Source organism: Sphaeramia orbicularis, chromosome 24 (genome assembly GCF_902148855.1).
Source record: "Sphaeramia orbicularis chromosome 24, fSphaOr1.1, whole genome shotgun sequence".
NCBI lineage: Eukaryota > Metazoa > Chordata > Actinopteri > Kurtiformes > Apogonidae > Sphaeramia > Sphaeramia orbicularis.
In genome coordinates, this window is record NC_043979.1 from 34648495 (window position 1) to 34672746 (window position 24252).

Sequence of the window (24252 nt, forward strand, 5' to 3'; positions counted from 1 at the left end):
TTAAATAACACAAGACACAAGTGAAGCACAGTGGGAACAGTACAGCTGTCTACTGTGAAAAAATAAACACAATTAATCATTTGAATGTAGAGAATACTGTAGTACAGCCCTTAGTTATCCAAGGTCAGTTAGTTAAATTTAGCAACAAATGGAATTGGAATATCAACCTCCATCTCTCTGTCAGTGACTCTCACATATGGTTCAACACTTTTGCTTTTCTCTTTAAGAGTCTTGATGACATTGTTATGGAAAGCATTCACACGTTTAACCGCTACATCAATCCAGGACATGATGTCAGCCTTAAGCTGTTCAGTAGACATGCTGGCAAAAACATCCTGCAGTTTAGCTTTCACAGTTGTTAGATATTCCTTTACAATTGTGCAGATCTTTTCACACTGGATGGTGATGTCAGCCAGGACCTGAGAGTTCATGGCATCATCATACACATCAGCCATGAAGGTGGTGAGCCTCTCAACATTTTGAGATTTTACAGTTTGGAGAAACTTCTCGCTTTGGTCAACAATAAACTGCATGATTCCAGAAAATTTCTGAATGATATTTTCTAGCTGGACATCTCTGAATTTCCTTACATTGACAATAACCTCATCCTGGATTTTTGTAAATGCTACAAACAAGTCATCAAGAATTTCTCTTCCACTGACAATATGGGTGGAACCAGGAAGGACGAATTCAATGGAGTTGAAATATTCAATTACTGTTCTGAACATGGAGGAAAAGTATGTTGGAATCTTCTCAACAGCCTCCACAGATACTTCAGCAACAAAAGTGCTAAATTCCTGATAGGCCTCAAGACCAGACATTCTCTGGGCATACCCAGGGATCTCGAACTGTGTCTCTCTCAGGAATTTAATAACAGCATCAAGAACACTTTCAATTTTGGCTTGGTACTGTCTGAGGATCAAAATAGTGTTATCTGTGACAGTTGTCATAAAGTCAGAAGGATTTACTGCTGCAAGGTTGTCAACAGCTCTCTTGAACATCACTTTACCCTGATCTCTAGCCTCCTCAAAGGAGCCCTCAAGACTTCTAGCATGTCTGGAGATGGCATTAAATGTATTGACAGCAGGTGTAGATACCATGTCCATAACATCAGGAACATGTTCCTTCAGGTTAAGCATCACATGATATGGCATTTCCATGTTCCAGGTGGTCTGCAGGTTCACCTTCTCAGCATTCATCAAAGCCATCTTGACGCCAAAGATATCAATGTCGGTTGTGGGCTCAGACTGTGGGAAAGTGAACATAAAAGAAAAAAACTAGATTACTATAAAATAAGTGCACCATCAACATGGAAACCACAATCCAAATTAATTAGTGAACAGATAATTAAACAAATGTTCTCTTACCGGGTAGCGGCCATAGAGTCTTGCTTTCATTTGTGCTGGACGTTTAGTCTGCATCTGAACTCCAATGAGGCCTACAGCAGGAGTGGACATCGAGACAACAATGCCTTCCTCTGGATTCCAGTAATCACCTGGTAGATTTCCATTGTCATCGAAGGTAGGTTGAGCTTAGCTGAATTTGCAACGGATGCATCCACATTTTCATAACTTACGATGACGGTGCTGTCATGACTTCCCTCCACCACTGGGTGCTTAACTGATAGAATGGAGGCCATTTTAAATCCCTCGGCCATGTTCACATTGGCATTTCCTTCAATTTTACCGGTCAGAATGTCAAATTCAGAGGTTGAGGAGGCATCAAGTTTCATGAGGATGCTGTCCTGGTTGAGGAGGCTGGCATCAGTTTTGAGGGTGATCATTGCTGTTTTCATGGAGAACTCATATGTTAAATCACCCATGAGTGGGATGTTGATGCGGTCAGCTGTGGGCAGAGTGATTTTTGGCAGAGTCAGCTTCCTAAGGGCAGATGGCACACTGAGAGAAGGCATTGTGATGAGACTAAAGTCAGGCAGAGGAACAGTGAAGGTGGACATTTCAACATTTATCACTGGAATTCTGTAAGCTGGGACTGTGATGGTTGTGGGCAATTCGATGCTGTATTTTTCATACTCTTCCCTTGCTTTGCCATAAGATGCAGCAATCATGGCGGCAGCTTTGTCTTTGCCAATGAGCATTTTTTTGTGCAGAGATTTGACATTGGTATTAATGGCATTGATGACTGGTTCCATATTAATGTCAATAGTGATCATTTCAGGGTTCTTCATGTATTTAAGATTGGAGCTCATGTCCAGTGTCTGCTGAGTTGAGATCAAGAAGTAGCTCAGGGAAGTGTCATCCCACACTGAGAAGTCTTCCACTCTTGGTGTCTTCATTCCAAAAAATGGCACAGTCATTGCAGGAATGGTGATGGGCTCTTTCAGTACATCAAGATTGATCTCTCCATTAATCTGGGAAACAATATTAATTTCTCTCTCACTATTATCCATGGTAAAATAATGGGAGTATCTGTACTGGTTGAATCGAGCAAGACCTGTCCAGCTAGCCTGCTGCACACCAGAGTTCAGGGTAAAAGACATGTCATTCTGGAGATCCATCTTTCCAGAGAGCTTGAATGGAAGAGCAATTTTAGTGTTTCCTCTGTTCTTGGTTTCAAACATTACATCATTAGGTGTGATCAAAGCAAGTGCTGAGTTTGCAAGAGTTCCTTCAATCTCTCCCTCCAACTCAGTGTTATGAGTGGCGGTGAAATCGATCTTCATGTCTTCAACTTTAGCTTGAAACTTGGCCTCTGCAATGCTACTCTTGATGAAAGGTGCCTCTGTCTCAACCTTGGCATCAACAATTATGTGACGGAAAATGCACGTGTCAACAACCACATTTTGAACCATTTTGAAATTGTGGAATCCTGGTTCTCTCCAGAGAGGGTCCACTTTAGCTGTGTGGAGATCCATGACAATTTCCATGTTGCTCTTGTGGCTTCCTTCATCTGAGAAGTCCTGAATTGCATATTTTGCATTGGCCAGATTGTTAATATTCAGGCTGGCAGTTCCTTCCTCGAGCAGGAAAACAGTCTTCTGACCCATTGACATATCACTGAAGATGTTAAGGGGTGGCATATTGATGTCATGCTTGTACTCTGTCTCTACAGTGGCAGACATTCCTTTCTCCATGGCAAGGAATGCTTTGTTGACAAGCTCTGCAACATAGACTTCAGTCATGACTTTGGCGGTTGTTTCAGCAGAGGCTTGACCGGAGATGCCATAGAAGAGCATTGATCCTTGGTGATCAAGATTGAAGGATGATTGTTCAAACTTAATGTTCTCAGAGATGGACACGCGGTTCCTTCTAGGTGCAGCAACATGTGCGCTGGCATCCAGGGTGTAATCAAGGACTCTTAAAGTGGATGTAGCCTGAGATTTGAGGTTCATCTTGAACTCTGGTGTTGCTTCAGAAGTTGTAGTGTTCTCAAAGTCAGCATTGGTTCTGAGGTTGTAATGAGGTGAGGTAACTCTGAACTCTCCATAAAGTTTTCCAAAACAGGGAATCTTGCTCATATCGACAATTTTCTCTTTCAGCTCCATGGTGAATGTTTCATAGTCAAAAGATTTTACTTTCTCGATCATTCTCATGAAATAGTCGCTCATGTCCTCCATCAGCTGTTTGAAGTCAATAGCATACAACTCATTCACAAGCCCCTGAACTGGCAGCATAATTCTTTCGACCAAAGGCCTGAAGTCAATTGATCTCAAAGCAGTAAATGCAGACTGAATTTTTTCCCTCACTTGATACTGCTTCATGATTTTAACAACTTCATCCATGACAGCCCCAACCATTTTCTCAACCTCATAGTTTGAGAGGATTTCCTCTATTTTGGCATACATTACACTGAACTTTTTAGCGATGTCATGCTCCTTGATCCAAGCCATGATGGTGTCCTTCACTGATTTCAGCATATTTACAATTTTATCAGTTGGCAACTTGGCAACCAGGTTGGTCATAGAATTTTCCATTGAGCTGATGAACTTTTTCACATCTTGGACAAACAGGTTTAAGTCAAAGTTGTCAATGACCTCCTTCAGCTCAGCCACTTTGCTCTGAATCTTGGTACTAATGTCATACTTGGTGTTAATGTCTTTCACCATCTTTATGCTCTGGTCCATCAGCCTCATCATTGTGATCCTCAAGTTATCAATTACTACAGGCAGATGCTCAATGAATGGGATCTGGATAAGGTGGCTGTCACTGTTCTTGTCATACTTTACAAACCCAGAAATGGTGTAATCATTGCTGTTTTCACTGAAGAGGGTGGTGGAGATAGCTCCCATCATCTCTACTCCCATTCTCTCTGCATTGTTATAGGCATTCATTTCTTGATTGAAATCATGGTCATTTACTTTTGATGTCATTTTCATTGTGACGCTCTGCTCTTGGAGGCTCAGCATGCTGTTGAACTTGTTGTCCATGTTGGTCTTGATTGTTGGTCTGCCTTCAATTTCATGAACGGTTGAGGCTCTGCACTCAAATGAATGTGTTAACAGCAGGGGTTCTGCCTTCAGCAGGAATTTGCTGTAGAGTTCGCCACTCTGTGCCCCATAGAAATTCATAGCACCATTTGAGTTGAACATGGCATCAATGTTCAGAGTGAAGGGTGCAGCAACAGTTTTTACTGTGCTGTCAAGACGAAGAGATGGTGAATTGAAGTTGGCAACATTGTCAAACTTCATGGTCAGACCAGAAACCTCCATTTCAGTGGTATGCGTCATGTGAGATCCCAGCAGTTTACCATTGGTGTTGCACTTTGTAGAGAGGACCATGTCAGCAAACTTGATTTCATAGGCGTGCTTGAGCTCTTCCTCTGAGAAGACTCCCATTGTTGTTCCAGTCAGCTCCATGGTGTAAGGCTCAACTCTGAACTGGGCATCATTCACAAAGTTAATCTCCATGATCTTCAGGTCATTTTTCATAATCACAGAGGCAGTAAAGGGCTCCATGTTAACTGTGACATCATGCATGTAGGTGTTTCTCTGGTTAAGGAAGTTATCGGTCTTGGACTGGAGGGTAAAAGCTCTTGGTGTCAGAGACAGTGAGTGGGTGTTTTCGGTTCTCATCTCATTAAAAGATCCAACCACATTGTTGGAGAGAACCAAGCTTTCTTCATTCAGTCTGAGGTTCACTCTGTTCCTGGTGTTCAAGTCGAAGAGGTTACCTTCAAAGATGCCATTGAAATAGATCTCAGAGCTTGCCATCTTACCTTCAACATTGAACTCAGCCTTGTTCTCCCTTATGCCTCCCTTAGTGGTAAGAGACATTGTGGCACCAGAGGCATCAATTCCTCCATGGAAAACATTTTCAAAGGTGATTGGAGTGTGCTGAGCAGTTGTGGTGCAGCTGGTGGTAAGGCCATTCATGTTCAGGGTCAAGGTTGCTTTGTGAGAGGCAAGACTTGAAAACATGTTAACTGAGGCATCAGAATTGATCTCCAAACCAGATGGGTTCATGGACCCAGTGAGCAGGGAGTAGGCACGGTTTGTTGTATCTTCAGCTTGATTCTCAATTCTGAGGGTGGCCTGAGCTCCAGAGCCGATGAATTCAATCTGGCTGCGAAGCACTTTCTCATCAGCTTTGGTCACAGAGTCAGACTGCATGGTGAGCTTATCCTTGTAAATAAGGCTGATTTTTGTGGTGTGCTTGATGGGCTCACTGTTCATGTTTGTGTTGGATTCAACCAGAAGTTCTTCATTTGCATAGGATGCCTTGACCTTGTTTGCAAGCTTCAGGATTCCAGAGTTTACTCTCAGTGTGCTCTCAGATCTTGCTTCTTTCTTCACTGGCTCAACAGAGAAGGTGTGTTGGTAAGTAGTGCTGGCAGCCATGGGTCCAACAGACATGCTTCCATCTGCATTCGTATCTCCAGAAAGCATTTTTGGATCTAAGGTGAACTGGGTAGTAACACTGACAGAAGTCTCCATTCCAAGAGGGGAAACAGCGTTCATGCTGTAACTTCCTGTTGACAGAACATTGTCTGAGACAGCAACAGTTTCCATCACATCAAAAGATGAGCGGAGGAACTGATGGTTCATGGCACCGTTAATGATGAACTTCATTGTTTTCTCCTCTGTGTCGGTAACCTCTGTAAGCCCTTTAAAACAGAAAAATCAGTAAAATACTTATGAGTTTCAACAGCTATGAAGCATCAGTTCTATTATATTATGAAAGTATTATTCTTATAATAAAATAGAATAATAACAAATAAATTACCCTGAGTTGAGAAGGACAGAACTTCAATGGGACTCTCAGCCACGATTTTGAATTTGGCCAAGTAGTTAGGAGAGTCAGCAGTGTTATTGCCGGCAGACACGATTGCTTCCCAGTTGTAATAGTTGCTGTTGAGCTTGGTAGACATTTCCATCATTCCCATCAGTGGCATGGTGAGCTCGTACTCAGAGGGGATGGTGAAAGTGGGATTTCGATACTAACAGGGGAAAGCTCCAGACCCACCTGGGGCATGGAGATCTCTGGGGATGTGATCACAGGAGGTATTCTAAGATCCTCAGATGATTTACCTCCGAGAGGCAGAGGAACACTGATGGTCAAAGTGTCCTGGTTGAACTGGTATTTGAAAGCACTTTCCCTGAAAAACAAAATATAAAAAGGAATAGTTTAATTTAAGAGCATTAAGCTGCACATGCTTTTATTTTTAGAATTTAATGAAATGCTGGAAGTCCTATTTTTTAACGAAGGTTTTACTCACAGGTTCATGAACAGGTTCTCAGGCATGGATGGCATTTCCACCATTGCAATGTTGTTTCTCAGAGTCTCAACATAGGGAAGGTCAGCTTGGAGCTTGTCCATCCAATTGTTACCAGCCTAATAAAAAAAAAAAAAAAAAATACACACACTTCTCAAGTTGCTGTCTGAAAGAACTGAACAAAGGAAGCAAACATTTTTTGGGGAAAAATCTAAATTATTTAATTGTTTTTACCTCAAGCCCCTTGTTGAAGATGTGGCGCACTTTCATGTCAGTCTTGACAACTCTCTGGTCCATAACGTCCTCCACAAACTGTCTGAGCCAGGCCTGAAGGGCTTCAGTGTAAGGCACCATAATTGTGGTATCAGCATTTACATTAGACATCAGCTTGATCTCAGCCTGGTCTGCACCTGAAACAAAGAGTGTATATCCATTGTATTAATTAATAAATTAGATCCATTTGTACAGACCGTTGGAAATATCAAACTTCAATTTGAGCGATTGTTTTAGATGTACCATATTTGAATGTGACTGCCTGAACTGAGGAGGTTGCTGGGATCTTCACATCACTTTTGACCTCCATTGTGAGTCCATCGGCTTTGTTCATGGTCGCAGTAATGGAAGCATCAGTACTGAGTGAAGGGACTAACAGCTGAACCTGCAGCATGCCCTCAGTCATGGCCTGAACCCTGTGATGTAAAAAAAAAACCATGATCGTGTCAAATCCTGGATAGATGATTAAATGTAGACATCTGTTGCGTTACTGCATCTACCTGAAAGATGCATAAGCTATTAAACCGTTAACACAATGATTTTTAACTGAATTGACTCACTTGGCACGCCCAGTGAGAGTGAGCTGTGGGATGTTCTTGTTGGCGATCTCAAAGATAACAGATTTGCCTCTGGTGCTGCTGTCAGTCATGCCAAGCTTAACTGTGGCCTCTACATCGAAGTCAGGTATCAGGACCTGGGTGGTGAAGACGTTCCTGTTCCTGTTGTATTTCATAATGGCTGAAGCTTCGATGGGCTTGGTTCCTAAGGTCAGATCATAAATTGTAACTTAATCATTGATGTATTTAACTCAAGTATAAAAAGGAAGTTACAGCACAGTGAACATTTGATTTCGAAACTATAACGCTCATACCCTCAGCTCTCAGGATCATCTTTAAAGAGTCAACCTTCTGGCGACCATCCTTTCCTTCACTGAGAAGGTTGTAGGCAATAGTGGCTGTGTACTCAGAGACTCCTGCAAGAGGTTTGATGTCAAGAGCAAACCTAAAATGAAGGAACATGTCATTAGTTGGTTAGGATTATTTTTTTGTATATTATACACTTTAAATGCTATTTCACTTTGTACTGTTTATAAAAACCACGTACGATATTAACCTTTTACTCCTTAAAAGTAGGGTAGGAGATCCTGGAAAAATGGTTCGAGCAAGCTACATTTTGAAAATACACAATTCAAAAGTCCAAACCCCTTTCTTTAGACTTCCCCCCAAAGCCACGCCTCCAGCATACTGGAGGGGGGAGGGACAAATGGCAGTTGAGTTTGATAGACATATCACCATGGAATCATTTTGATGGGTCGGTTAAAATGATTGGATGTTTTTTTTTCAGTCCTGTCTGTTCCACAGGTGACTGAAACGTTTTATTTTTGTGTTAGAACATTTAATGAATTGGTTGCAATCAGGGTGTGAAGGGGATTTAAAGTAATATAGTTAAAAATGCTCCAGGAAAACATCTCCTACCCCACCTTTAACTTGTGAAGCAACATCAAGGTAAGAGGTGGTGCAGATTGACTTACAGAATGATCTAGTGTATTACAATCTGTGATGGTACATTGTCAAAATAAAAAAAGAGAGTCTCTAAACTACAACTTACTTTGTTTCTCCATTCAGGGGGAAGAAGGGAACATCCCTCCTATCACCAATGTTTCTGCGAAGGGCTTTGGTGCAGTATCTGACTCCAGGGATGAGAGGATTGCAGACAGATTCACCCTCATTGTGTGGGATCACTGGAGCATAGCCAGCACCGACGATCATCACCTGATTGCTGTTACAAAGAAAGAACAACAATATCAGTTCCTGTCATTCAATATTGTGTTAGAAAATATGCATGCAAAGCAATACACAAAAGTAGAAAAACAAATCTATTTTCAGTCTTGGTCAGTTTCCGTGTCCATTAAATACAATGTAGGTTTTTATTTAACATTTAATGTCTTTGTGTTGTTTTACCTGACAGTGAGGAACTTGGTGGTATCCTGTGGGGTGGGGATGGAAAGCTTGACCTCATTCTGCTCCATGGTGATCTTGGCATTGAGTGCACTCTCATGGTAGATGTTAGAGTGCATCTCGACAGCAGAGTCAACAAATTCAGGCACATGGACTCCCATCTTTGTCACGAATTCAACTCCAACAGAGGGCATAAATGACAGTTCGTTCTGTACAGAAAAACAGATTACATCAAATTAAAAGGTTGAAAAGTCAAGCAAATTAAAATAACTCAACTATTATTATTATATTTCATGTATTTACTCCCTAAGATTTGGTTTATTATTATCAAGATAGACATTAAGGGCCATTGAGAAGAAGAAAATGACTGCAACCAATGGAATATTTACCATGTTTTTGGAAATGGAAACTCTTCCCTTTGCTCCAGGAGTGAAGGTACCAGACAGAGCAAATGTCAGAGGCAAGCCAGCTGCTGTTGGCAGCACAAACCTGTTGTCCATGAAGATGTAGTGGACAAACACCTCATTGTAGGTGCCGGACATCAGACTACGCATGACCTGATAAAAAAAAAAAGAAAATCAAAACGAGACAATAAATTAAATCAGAATTCCTTCTGTGGACAAGGAAATGTTTGTATTTCACTGGGCAGGTGTTATTTAAAATTAGTGTAAAGTAATACCCTCTTTGGAATGAGCTGCGTGAAAAGGTTTGCATATGTCATTGCACTTTGTGCAATAGCCTCCAGTTCGTTAGCCTTGATGTATCCAATCTCATTTCCCATGATCCTCAGGTAGGCCATGGCCTCTGGAGCCTCAAAGCCCTGAAGGTCTTTAACCAGCTTGTTGAAGTTGCGAACAATTTCCCTCATGAGATTTGCAGGAACCTTAGGAAAGAGTTTATTAGGGTTTTGTATTAGTGGTAAAGTACACACAAAGCAGGGGATTTAACAGATACAGTTATGCCCAATATATACCTGCTGTCCCTCTGATTTCAGTGGAGCAACCCATTTCTCAAGAACTTCTTTGATCTTGGGGGGCAGCTTATCTTCAGTCCAGTAAATAGCCTTGGACACGGTGTCAGGGAAGAACCCGTTCTTTCCAAACAGGGCATCAATGGTTGGCTCAAAGCCCTTTCCTTCCATGCCAATCTAGAGACAAAATAAAACAATTCATTTCTTAAACCGTTCGGTTTTAGTCTGTTTTTTTCTGACTGTGGGGGGAATTATGCTGACTAGTGTTTAATTTGCACAAAAATCCTATGCAGTGAACTTAGAAAATATGTGTCCTTTGATTTTTCACAAATTTTGAGCAGGTTTTTTCATGTGAAGGTACAGTTGAATGACACATTACACTACATACCTCCCACATGTCCATGCTGTATCCAAAGGCTTTAAGGGTAGTCTCCAGCAGGACCTCCCTGGGCAGTTGGCTGCTGGGATCAAAGATCATGTTGCCCTGAATGTTGGCTGCCAGGCTGTCGTACGCCATGCCCAGCTTGTAGTTGCGAGACTTTGTGATGTAGTCATTGTGTGCAACAACATCAGTGTCCTCCAGGGCATTCAAGATCCTCTTTCCAAGCCTGAGGTTTAAATGTTTTAAAATAAATGATTAAATATATCATATTTCCATACAGCACAGTATTATTTATGCAAAAGGAAAGCATTCTTACATCTGGGTCTCTGAGTCAGTTGAGGAAATGATATTGTAGATGTGGGTGGTCACAAAGGCCTTGACCTGCACGTTCTGCTCCTGCTTAAGCAGCTTCTTCACCACTTCAATGTCACTGTCCTGGGGATTCCTCATCAGCATCAGGTAGGCAGCCAGACGCTTCTGCACAGCACCCTTGGGATACTGGCTGACTCTCTGGAGGTTAGAGCGAACCTGGAGAGAAAAGCAACCACAACTCAATAAGGATGATAGAAGAAGATTATTTGAACAGTTTGCAGTAATTTAATTTAGTTCAGTTTAGATAATTGTGCTTCAATAGGATGAATGTCCTGAACAACATTGCCAAAGCCTAGATAACAAGAACAACAACAATAAAAGTAACAACAAAATAACATAACTTGCTGGATAAAATGAGCAAATAAATACAAAAATAATATGTGAAAGTCAAAACATCAGCAACTAAATCGCTTGTTTCTCACCTCATAAAACCTTTTACTTTTCAGAATTTACACTTTTTTTTTTTTTGTTAGATATTCAGCTTTTATTTGATTATATTTGCCACATTGTGAATGGAAGTACATCTCTGTCTTTGCCTCACAAGTTATGTAGTGACCACAGAGTCTTTTCTGTTGGCTTTTTTTTTTCTGTTTTGCATTTGTGTCTATTTTAGAGTCAGATTTTATTCATCCAATATTTCAGATAAACATCTTTTGGAATGTGGCTTAGTCTGATCAGAGGTTGGAAAAAATGTCCCTTGCAGCTTCAGTAAACACGATTTTGTTCATATCCTTAGAGTTGGCCAGTGAAAGCACTAGTGTTAAAGTAGAGGCAGAAGACTGATGTTGAAGGCACTTAAAGGACAACATGGCTTTATTTCAGCTTTTTCATTGATATGATTGGAATCCACAGTATAAAAATTTGAAATTAGGACAATCCTACCTCATCAGTCACAGACATACGCCTGAAAGCCTGGATGGCAGCCAGCTGCACAGACAGTGTGGTTGAGGGCTGTCTCATACACTTCAGCAGGGTGGTCTTAATCGAAGAGTCAACATCCTCCAAAACATCTCCCAAATTACCAACAATCTACAAGTTTCAAATGAAAGACAATGAAAATGAGACTGAATATATAACAGAACTGGAACATGATGTGGATATACAGCGTTAACAGTGTATCAGCAGTGGCATCATGCAGTATCTGGTGACTGACCCTCAAAGTCAGGAAGGTCAGCTCCTTGTCTCCAGCGCAGTCGGCGCCCAGAAGGGAGTTGATGAAGTCAGAGACAGCGATGACCTCAGGGACTTTACCTTCAGCCTGGTACAGTCTAGCAACAAAGTTAGATTCAGGATTAGATTATTCATAATTGTAGATTAGATTATTAGTATTATTGGATAACAGGATTGCGTAAGGCATTTCACACAGACTTATTGTTTACTTACTTCTTGACGATATTTCCCAGGGTGTACATGATGGGTTTGCTCTGCTTGTACTGAGCCATTGCCAACATGTCTCTCACCATGAGGGGGGAGGGGTTTGGCAGAAGTCCCAAGGCAAAGACAATAGCATCAACTTCCAGAGCCTCCTCAGGGTAGGTCCTCAGAACCTTCAGCATGGCGCTGGTGCATTCAGGGGTGCCGCACTGAGCCAGAGCTTGCCACATCAGAGGTTCGGAAACTTCGATCATCTCAACGGCGGCGGCTCCTGCAGCGTCGACCTTCAGGCTACGGAGCTCAGACACCAGCTTGTAGAAGAGGCTGGCGCGCTTCTCACGCTCGGTGGTCTCTGAGAGAGTGTTCAGCTCCTGAAACGTGGCCATGACGGCGTCCTTGGTTTGGACTGGGGCCTTGTCATCAGCGGCTTCCATGGGCAGGAAGCGGAGGTTGTCCTCATCTGTAAAGAATCATGACACAAGCAGAAATGAAATTTTGACACTTTGATATACTGTGGATATTTAGAATAGAATAGAATAGATCTTTATTGTCATTAGTCGCTTTTCCATTTGACAGCTGTGCAAAACTTTGCCGATATTTACTAAATGTTGAAAAAACAGAAGTGCATAATGTTGGTTTTTCCATTAAATCACAAATGCGATGATTTGTTTATTATCTCAAGATGACACGAGAAGTCATTCCATAAAGAACATAAATATGATGAACGTAAATATGGTGTTGATTTACAGATATATTCATTATTATTATTATATATTATCCCTCTATCTCGTACTAAATTTAAAAATTATTGGGTTTCCTGGTATCTCTACACGTACTGCGATATGTTTCTTCTTCATCTTTACTTGTCGTAACGTCCATCATCATCCAGTTTTTTAATTCACCTGACTCTAGTTGCGAAAAAATGTCTTTCCATTGCAGTTTTGTGTGATATACCATTTGCGCTATGCCCGAAAAACCACCTCTTGCCAGCGCAAAAACTTTTAATTGAAAAAGGAGTCTTTTGGCAAAATTGTCGTTTTCCCATTAGGCAAAATTTTTATGCACAAGTTATATTTGTGCAATTTGAGGGTCAATGGAAAAGCGACAACTGTCACTGGAACAATAGTGTACATATATACATGTGCTACTAAAGTACAACTAGAACTTCTGAGATGAACAAATTATACAGAAAGAATATACAAAACCAAACTCTATACTACAGATGAGAGATATGTACAACGAATAGAATATATATATATTACAGCTTAGCATAAAATCTAAAGTACTCACTGCGGTCAAAGATCCTGTCGTTGATCTTGGCGGTCTCCCTCAGAGTCACAGTCTGCTTCACCATTGTAGAGATGCCATACTCATTCCTGTTTGATATGAGAATCAGTCACATATTAATCAAATGTTTTAATGTAAAAGCTGACTTACATCACTTTGTAAAAATAATGAATGAATTAATATAAAGTACAGTTCTGATTCTTCATTTTTTGCGTCGTCATGTGAAATAAAATCTAAGTATGTTTCACGTACTGGCTGGACAGAGGCAGGAAGAGGTGTTTCTCTGTGCAGATTCCACTTGTCATGTGCTTCTTCTGGTTGTCGAACTTGTAGTCGCAAGTCTGAGTGCTGCTGATCACCTTGGACAAGGGGTAGTGCTGGTGGTAGAAGCACAACAAGACAGCATTCACGTTTTGTTCCATCAAGATATATGACTCATAATAGTCATACAAGGATTTTTAACCCATAAAGTCCCAGTGCTACTTAAGTGTCTTTATTTTTAACCTCTCTTAACTGATTTATCACTATTTATTCTCATATTATCATCTGTATTTTGCATTTTCAACTATAAATGAGACATTTTCTTGTATTTAATTCACTGATCATGTAGATTTCCATACAAGCTCAGAGTAGTTATTATATCAAAAACAGAAAACTAAAGAAAACGTGACTTTTTTAGTAAAATATATCAATAAGTGAACATGAAACAAGTGTGTCCATCCACTGTCATTGATCCAACTCTATGGGTTTTACTGGTGAATCAATGTTGTAGAAGATGACGGTGTTTCTGCAGTAACTACAGACCCTCTGAACGTCCAAATGGGTCATATCTGATGACCATGAAAAGATGACAAACTGCATTTTACACCAATTATTTGCATGGATTGATAGGTTTAGTGGTTCAGAAGTTATTAAACATTTTAGATCAGTAGATGATTTTGGTCGCTTGTGGCTCTTGAGGTCTTTATGGGATAAAAATAATCTATTTAAAGAATTAAAAATTTTTTTACATAGGACGGGGTGCTAATGTTTTACAATTGTATACATAGGGAAGAAAAGTTCCCCCTCATAATCATAACACAGATTAAACTCGTGCACACTCCCATGTGTTCATTTACTTCCTCTTGGAACCATTTGCAGTCTCAAACCTTTTGCCATAAAACCCTAAGACCTGTTTCCTAGTTGTCATGGAAATATATTTCAGTCATGTTTATAACACTTTTATGCCTTTAAACAGATCATCATTTTATTCAAATAGAATTTGGACTCAATTTGACACCAATACAACAATATAATCTGTAAAAGCACATGTTAAAAGTGAGAAAAATTATGTTAAATCTTAGAAACACTTTTAAATTCATATTGTTTTGTGACATTTGAGAAAATTGAGTTGGTTTAAAAGTGAGAAAAAATTATGTTTAATCTTAGAAACACTTTTAAATTCATATTGTTTTGTGATATTTGAGAAAAATGAGTTTGTTTAAAGGTCAGAAAAATTATGTTTAATCTTAGAAACACTTTTAAATTCATTTTGTTTTGGGACATTTGAGTAAACTGAGTTGGTTTAAAAGTGAGAAAAATTATGTTTAATCTTAGAAACACTTTTAAATTCATATTGTTTTGTGACATTTGAGAAAATTGAGTTGGTATATAGGTGAGAAAAATTTTGTTTAATTTTAGAAACACTTTTAAATTCATATTGTTTTGTGACATTTGACAAATTTGAGTTGGTTTTAACCCATTCACTAAGAATAATAACTAATAAATAGTAATAATAAAAAAACTGTTTGGCCAAATGTTTAAAACAGCCCTAAAGTTGGCCCTTATTCAATTTAAGATCTTCTTTACGATCTTCTGTAAAGGTTTGTGAGTGCTGCACTATTTATAGCAGAGTTTCCACAGGTAATGTGCATGGAAATAAATGACACATTCTGGTTGTTTTATTGCTGCAAATACCAATGGTACAGTACATTTGAATCATTTTCACTAAATTATGTCCACTTTCTGATCATATATCGGCTCCCAATGCTTTACATTATTTCACATACTATAGCTTTGGTTTATTAAAATGATGGGTCAATGCTTTAACCCTTACCATGCCAGAGATGAGGGCCAGGGGACTTGTGTCTTGTCTGCGAGCGATGAACCAGTCGCATCTGGAGAGATCCCTGCTGACGGTAACATCGGTGGCGATGTCCTCTCTGACGTTGACAGTGAAGTCGGTTGAACACACTCCATGTACAGTGGCCTGCAAATCATAAAAAACCATACAAATGAAATGAAAGGGGTCATATTTTGCTAAACCCACTTTTATTAGTCTTTGGTATATTTATTTGTGTATTTGGACCCTAATAGTTTAAAAAGTTTGAATTTGAACCCTCCAGGTGCTGCAAAGCTATCTTTATATTCATTGCGGCAAAAATCGAGTTGATTTCTACAACTTATTTTAATTCCTTCTTAATTTGTTATGTTTTATAAGTAGTTACGACACAGCATTAGTCGCTTTTCCATTGACTCTCAAATTGCGCAAATATAACTTGCGCATAAAAATTTACCTAATGGAAAAAACACCAAAAGTCTCATTTTTCAATTAAAAGTTTTTGCGCTGGCAAGAGGGGGTTTTTCGGGTGTAGCGCAAATGATATATCACGCAAAACTGCAATGGAAAGACCTTTTTTTGCAACTAGAGTCAGGCGAATTAGAAAACTGGATGTTGATGTACGTTACAACAAACGAAGAAGAGGAAGAAACATGTCGCGGTATGTGTGGACACACCAGGAAACCCAATCATTTTTTAATTTAGTACAAGATAGAGGGGGAATATATAATAATAATAATGAATATATCTGTAAATCAACACCATATTTAAGTTCATCGCCATGTTTATGGAATGACTTCACGTGTCATCTCGCAATAATAAATAAACAAATCATCGCATTTGTGATTTAATGGAAAAACCGACATTACGCACTCCTGTTTTTTCGACATTTAGTAAATATTGGAAAAGTTTTGCGCAGATGTCCAATGGAAAAGCGACTACTTGCACATATAAGGTCAAGACTTGTGATGAACATTTCTCTGAGTTTGACATACACTGTAAGCCCAGAATTTGTAATTACTAAAATGCTTTAATTACAATGCACTTAAATGATTGAAGTTTTATGATGTTACTATAAAATGTTAAGTATATTCTACTAATTTGTAGACATAGTTGAAAGTACGAAAAAGTTGTAGTTGAATGGAATTAAATCACTCAGTTTTAGTCATGACCACACCTTTTTATCTTTGCATTGCATTGTGGGTATTGGGCATGTTGTTGAAAATGTGTTATTTTTCTGTGCAGGGGTTCAGCAGGGTTGTGGTGTTACTGTTAATTTGGATTTAATGTATGTATGGCAGTGTTTATTGGCCTTTTTGTGTTTGTTTTTGTATTTTTGTAGAGCTGCACCATGAGTCAGAGCCAGAGGAAGAACAACGGCTGTACTGTTCATCTAAAACTGTTAATGTACAATGAAAATCTTTATGTCTTGGTCAAATTAAAAGAATGTTCTGTATTGGCAAATGATCTTGAGCTATTAAGCTGAATAATTTCGTAACTATTATGGTCAGGAATAGAATTTTGAGTTTGATTATCTTTGATGATGATGATTTAACCAATAATAAATGAATCTGGCTGCAGCTGAGAAAATTCCTCAGTGTAACCTACAATGCTGAGTTGAATGGTTAGAGAGTGGGGTTGATTTTACAACAGATTTAAAGTACAAATAACTTGTCTTTTAGTGTTTTCTACTTAATAGTTTAAGTTCAATACTTTTAGCATTAAAGTTGAACCTACTTAAACCAATTGATTAGTCGATCATTACTCAAATCATTTAAGTGCAATCACTTGCAACTCTACTTATCCGGGCTTACAGTGTAATTGTTTGTCAGCAGCGGTTGTAGTAAAAACTGAAAATATATTCAAACTTAAAGCCAGTTTTCTCAAATATTCAGTTACTGGTTGTATTAACGAAAACATGTCATGTGCATTTAAAGGGCCAGCGCTCAAAACGACCTTTCTGGTGTCATTACTGAGAAATAGGGTTGAAGATGGACCTGTGGAGTTGAATTAATGAAGAATTCAGACCCAAGTATAGCATTTACAGTTTATGTAGACCACAGGGAAATGTTTTAAAACGCATAATTCTATTTTAAAAAGCAAAATATCCCTCCTTTAATCAAACAGGGAATGATTCTAAAATGTTGCAACTCCAACTTTTGTCCAACAGTAAACAACCTGATTATCAATTGATCTGAAAGGTTACCCTATCCCTGTGACAGCCGCTGATGCCATTAACAAGATAAAGTTATCTCGGACTTTGACCTGCAGCTGAAGATTGTCTTGCTGGGAACATGAAGTTACAGGAGTGTATTTATCACCTGTGACTGGGGCAGCTTATCTGCTTATTGTGCAACTTGTTTATCTTCTCTTGAGTCTTTACCACAAACATATTTATAATCTCTACTTGGTAAATCTGTCCTTAATTGATCGGTGTAAGCAGGTTCTGAGAAAAACAAAGCCATAAACTGACAGGGTAAACAGTCGTCGTTATTACCATTTCTTTGTTCTTCTCTTCTTCCATCACAGGAACAATGAGAGCGGACACGATTCCCCTCTTGATGTTTAAGATGTTGACGGGCTCATCGTCCTCAGGGAAGAGTTTCACGTCAGTTTGTCCTTCGACTGTGATCTTCAGGGCGTTCCTGTTGACGTGGACACATAATCGTTTTAAACCCGCCATTAAGCTTATCCGCTCATATGCAATATAATCGAATATATACTGTAATAAACTGAACTCAGTTCTGGTTACGGGGATAAATACATTTAAATTACTCTTTGCTTTTATGAACATCTACATGATCAGTAAATTAAATATAGGAAAATAACTGAATTTTACTGAAAAATTGCACAATGAAGAGGCTAAAATTTTAACAAATTATGTCAAATCACTTAAGACAGGTTATTTGGAAGCCACCAAAAAAATAGTTCTAGGTCTTTAAGGGTTAAGGACTATGCACTTTTGTTGGTTTTTATGCACTTAAACAGATATATTTATTGATGTACATGGCTTTTTTTTTTTTTTAAATAGAAGTAAGTGTTTTGAATTTGAATTTACACTTTGTTTTTATGAACATCTACATGATCAGTAAATTAAATATAGGAAAATAACTGAATTTCACTGAAAAATTGCACAATGAAGAGGCTAAAATTTTAATAAATTATGTCAAATCACTTCAGACAGGTTATTTAGAAGCCACCAAAAAATAGTTCTGTGTCTTTAAGGGTTAAGGACTATGCACTTTTCTTGGTTTTTATGCACTTATACAGATATATTTATTGATATACATGGCTTTTTTTTTTTTTTTTTTTTAAATAGAAGTTTTGAATTTGAATTTACTCTTTGTTTTTATGAACATCTACATGATCAGTAAATTAAATATAGGAAAATAACTGAATTTTACTGAAAAATTGCACAATGAAGAGGCTAAAATTTTAATAAATGATGTCAAATCACTTAAGACATGTTATTTGGAAGTCACCGAAAAAATAGCTCTAGGTCTTTAACCCTTGTGTGGTGTTAATATTTCTGTTATTCAGCCAGTGTTTATGGGTGTGGTGGTCCCACTGCTTTTGTGGGTATTTAAGTCAACATTATCAAACAATTTTATGTTAAAATACTCAACAGATGTTTACTTCATCTCAATTACAATCAGCATAAAAAAGCATATCTGTTTAATATTTGCCTTTTGCCTTTGCTAGATCACACTTATAAATTAAAGTGCTACTTGTGTTTAGTTTGTTTTTTTTAATGCTATGTAATACAATCAAGATATGTACGGAAGAGGATTAGGGTCACTAAAAAAAAAAAAAAATCTAAAAATAAGGTCCAATATATTTTTTATTATTATTCTGAGAAAAAATGTCTAAATTCTGACTTTTTTTTCTCAGAAATCTGACTTTAATCTCAGAACAATAATAAAAAAAATATTTTAAACAGTCAGAATTCTGAGAAAAAAGTCAGAATTATGATTTTTTTTTCTCAGAATTATATCTTTTTTTCTCAAAATAATAATCAAAAAATACATATATTGGACCTTAATTTTTTTTTTTTTCAGTGGCACTAATCCTCTTCCGTAAGATATGAGAGGAAAAAATTGATTTAAAAAAATTACTTATCATTTTTCGTATAAAAAATGAAAACGGGTCTCACAGACCCAAACACCATACAAGGGTTAAGGGTTAAGGACTATGAATGATTGCATCCTTGGTTCTTTACGTTTAACACCACCTTAACCCTTTCATGCATGAATTATGAGAACCTTATTCAAATCTTTTTTTTTTTCCTGGGTGTTTTTATTTTTCTTTAGGCATGAAAAAAACTTTGATTGAAAATTTTTTATGCACTTATTTTTCATGGAGTTGCAAAAATGTCCACTCAGCTGGACACCATGCCTTTAGTTTTTGAAACAAAGAAACATGTATTTACTGATATACTGCATGAAAACTATGAAATAAAAACATTTTTATCCTATAAAGACCCAAATATCCACCAGTGACCAAAACAATTTACTGATCTAAAATGTATCGTACCTTTTAATCCACTAATCCTATCAATACATATGAGTAATTGGTGTAAAATTCCATTTTTTTTTAATCTTTTCATGGTCATCAGATATGATCCATTTGGATGTTCAGAGGCTCTGTAGTTACCATGGAAACACCATCATCTTCTGCAACATTGATTCACCAGTAAAACTCATGGAGTTGGATAAATAACAGCAGCCATAGATGCTTGTTTTATGTTGAAAAAGTCACTTTTTCTTCAGTTTTCTCTGTTTTTTGATATAATAACCCAAAAGTTTAATCTGAGCTTTTATAAACATCTATATCAGGGGTGTCAAACTCATTTTGGTTCAGGGGCCACATTCAACTAAATTGGATCTGAAGTGGGCCGAACCAGTAAAATTTATTTATTATTATGTTATTATATGTCATCTCCAAATTTTTCTCTATGTTTTAGAGTGAAAAAAGTAAATTTACATTATGAAAAGGTTCACATCTACAACCTATCCTTTCAAAAGATGCTAATTACATGAACAAACTGAAAAAATAAGTGTAATTTTCACAATATTCTGCCTCAGGTTATCATTTACACATGTACATTATAACTTTCAGATCACAGTGGATCAACAAATACACAAAACATTTGGTAACAGGCAGAATCTTGTTAAAATTGTACTTAACTTCTCCTAAGACATTTCAGGTTGTTCATATTTTTTCAGGTTGTTCACATTTTTTTGCAAAATGAATTTTTGTTTTAGTGTAAATACATGAAAATATTTACATTTACAAAGAGAAAAAATTGGAGTTGTCATTATTTATATGTTCTTAAGATAATATTTTACTGGTCCTGCCCAGTTGATATTAAATTGGTCTGAATGTGGAATCTGAACTAAAAGGATTGTTAATATCTTAGTGTAATTTTTGCATTTCACAAATTCATCCCAAGGGCCGGACTGGACCCTTTGGCGGGCCGGATTTGGCCCCCAGGCTGCATGTTTGACACCTGTGATCTATATGATCAGTAAATTATATATTGGAAAATACTTTATTTTCACTGGAAAAATGCAAAATACAGAAGATTATTTCATAATAAATGGCAACAAATCACTTAACAAATAAAAAAAAAAAAAAAAGAAAGAAAAAAAACATTCAGGAACTACTGCATAAGTAGCACCGGGTCTTTATGGGTTAATGCTGCTAATCTGATGTTTTCTCACATTTTAATATATTCTAATGCTAATAAAAAATGTGTTTGGCTGGAGAATAACTGTCCACTATGCATGAAAGGGTTAAACTATCAACATATTTTCCAAAGATGAGATGGTTACTCACCTGGCCATTGCAGCTTTGAAAGCGTTGGTTCCAGCAGCAGGACGATACACTGGGTTCCCTGCTTCATCCACACTGAAAATCTCATTCAGAGAGCATTCTGTTGTGCGGATGATGAAGCTGCACGTCTGTGGCACATCAACCTCAACCTGTGCGACACAATACGTATCATTTAGTGACACTGTTTTCTATTTGAAGTCACAAACATGTTGGACTGATATAACACGTACTTTGCAGGAGACTTTGGGGCCACTCTTGTTGTCTGTAGCTCCGTTCACGCCGTTAAAGGATTCAGCTTCGTAGTCGTACACAAAGCGTCTGAAGTTCTTGAATCTTTTGGCCACTATAGAGCATTTGAACGATCAGTTATACACACATATTATAAAAAAGACACACTCATACTGAAACTTTAGATGTAATAAACTAACATGACAAATGGGTTCCTAAAGAGGGATTCAAAATTACTTCTTCTTTTTTTTTTTTTTTTTAAACTTAAGACATCACATCTAATATATATATATATATATAATTATTTAACTGAAATGACAGTATTGATTATTAAGCAAGAAACTCACATGGACAAACAGGAGATTCCTCAAGAGTTCCCACATCTTGCTCTGTTAAAAAAAAAAAGAAAAGAAAACGGAAATAATTTTATTTTCATAACAACAGTCTCTCCAAAAAGTATGTTGAGATCCATATTCATTTTAAATTGCATAAAATGACAAGTGTGATGATATTCATGTCTAACTAGCAAAAGTCGATGCTTGAATATGAATAAACATCATTAAATATCTCATGCAAGATGGCAGCTAACTATGTTTTTCAACTTTTTCTTTCTCAGATTGATAATATACTAGTGTCATATATGTTTTAAAGCAGGGGTGTCAAACTCATTTTCTTCCAGGGGTCACATTCAGCCCAATTTAATTTGAAGTGGGCCAGAAACAGTAAAATAATAGCATGATAGCCAAAAAATAATGACAACTCCAAATTGTTTTAGTGCAAAAAATAACATTCAGTTATGCCAATATTTACATTTACACACTATCCAAACAAAAAGGATGTGAATAACCTGAAAAAAATAAAATTTGTTAAGAAATTTAAGTACAGTTTGATCAATTTTCTGCCTCGACTTATCGTTTATACATATGCAATACAGATCAGATCTACAAAGGCACAAAACATTTAGTAACAGGCAGAAAATTGTTAAAATTGCACTTAATTTTCTTTAGACAGTTCAGGTTGTTCATATTTGTTCAGGTTATTCACATTTTATTGTTAAAGGATAGTTTCTTAATATAACAAATTTCATAATTTAATGTTTTTTGCATGAAATCAAAGAGAAAAAATTGGTGTTGTCATTATTTATAGGTTATTATGATATTATTTTTGAGTTTGATGGCCTAACTTGCACTTTGCAAATTTATCCCGCGGGCTGGTTTGGAAGCTTTGGCGGGCCGGTTTTGGCCCCCGGGCCGCATGTTTGACACCTGTGTTTTAAAATGATGCAGACTCATTTAAATAAGACAATAGTAAGGACATATATCAGTGTTTTTCAACCTTTGGGTCGGGACCCCATGTGGGGTCGCCTGGAATTCAAATGGGGTCACCTGAAATTTCTAGTAAGTGATAAAAAATTGAAACTTGCTAATAAAAAATTACATTATATATCCTAAATGTTGCCTAAAATTAATGTTTATTTGCAACATATTACAGCAAACTATTACACAATCAAAAAGAAAAATTAATTTTAGTAAATAAAATGTCTCCATTTTGAATGTCTGGGGTTGCCTGAAGTTTCTAATAATTTATAAAAAAAATAAATAAAAAATTGAAACTTACTAATAAAATTTACAATATATAGCCTAAATGTTGTCTAAAATTACCGTTTATTTGCAATATAGTATAGCAAACTATTACATGATCAAAAACAAATTAATCTTAGCAAATAAAATGTCTCAGTTTTGAATGTCTGGGGTTGCCTGAAATTTCCAATAATTTATAAGAAAAAAAAATTTAAAAACTGAAACTTACTAATAAAAATTTACATTACATAGCCTAAATGTTGTCTAAAATTACTGTTTATTTGCAACATAGTATAGCAAACTATTACATGATTGAAAACAAATTAATTTTTGCCAAAAAAAAAAAGTTTCCGTTTTGAATGTCTGGGATCGCCTGAAATTTGTGACGTTAAAACGGGGTCACAAGCCAAAAAAGGTTGGGAACCACTGACATATATGCAAATAAGAATATATCAAAGTGTATTACATATAAAACAGAATAATACAGAATATAAAAGTGTTACAAGAGTGAGATAAGACACAGTAAAGTAAAATTCACACAGAAAATGCCCTGGATATAATAGAAACTGACTGAAAAAAAAAAAAAAACACTTTAAATATAAGACATTATTTTAGCTTGAACATAAATTCAAAGATACTCACGGGCCAGTGTGTATGTGGCCAGTAGCAGCAAAAGGCAGAGCTTCGTACCCCCCATGATGGGCTTAGTAAAGCTCCTGAAAGCCTTGAGGTAAGGAGAGTCCTCCTCTTTCAGTGAAGACTAATCTCTGGGCTGTAGTCGTCTGCCTTTTATAGTTCTTCTCCAATCTTACCCTATGTCATTACCAGGACTTGCAAATGTGTTGCCCTGGTTCCAAAGTCTGAGCAGTCCTTGTGGCAGGCCAAAGGTACAAACATTTCACAAACCAAGACTCGTCTGTCAGCACTGGGTGGGGGTAGTCTGCGATTATGTTCCCTTACATCTTTAGATCTGTTTTATTATTTGGAGCGTTTTCTTGAGTAACGACCGATTCTGTGGTTAGTTTTAAAAAGAAAAATAATCAGTTTCAGTGCTTTCAAAACAGCGTAAACAGGTCACATCCTTATCATAAAAAACATCATGTAATGTCATCTATGTCATAAAATAGTTAATACAGTCTGAATCACTAACTTTATTGCTAGTTCGTTCCAAACTCATTTTGTGTTATTGGCACAGAATGGAGGGGGTTTTCAGTCAGAAATGG

The 24252-nt window shown here is 37.3% G+C and overlaps 1 protein-coding gene across 1 annotated transcript; it reads right to left on the bottom strand.

Annotated features, from left to right (window-relative positions):
• On the bottom strand, nucleotides 1-23762 carry LOC115415310 (apolipoprotein B-100-like). The gene is given in 28 exon segments (XM_030128836.1): nucleotides 1-1247; nucleotides 1368-1483; nucleotides 1486-6063; nucleotides 6183-6389; nucleotides 6392-6555; nucleotides 6676-6791; nucleotides 6907-7082; nucleotides 7189-7361; nucleotides 7506-7707; nucleotides 7817-7947; nucleotides 8554-8724; nucleotides 8907-9112; nucleotides 9293-9460; nucleotides 9583-9786; nucleotides 9877-10050; nucleotides 10262-10481; nucleotides 10572-10783; nucleotides 11510-11656; nucleotides 11781-11895; nucleotides 12011-12461; nucleotides 13292-13377; nucleotides 13541-13665; nucleotides 15384-15536; nucleotides 17884-18031; nucleotides 21225-21370; nucleotides 21452-21564; nucleotides 21797-21838; nucleotides 23672-23762. Coding segments are annotated over 28 exon segments (9918 nt in total). The 5' UTR covers nucleotides 23727-23762; the 3' UTR covers nucleotides 1-128.
• Nucleotides 23763-24252: the final 490 nt, after the last annotated feature.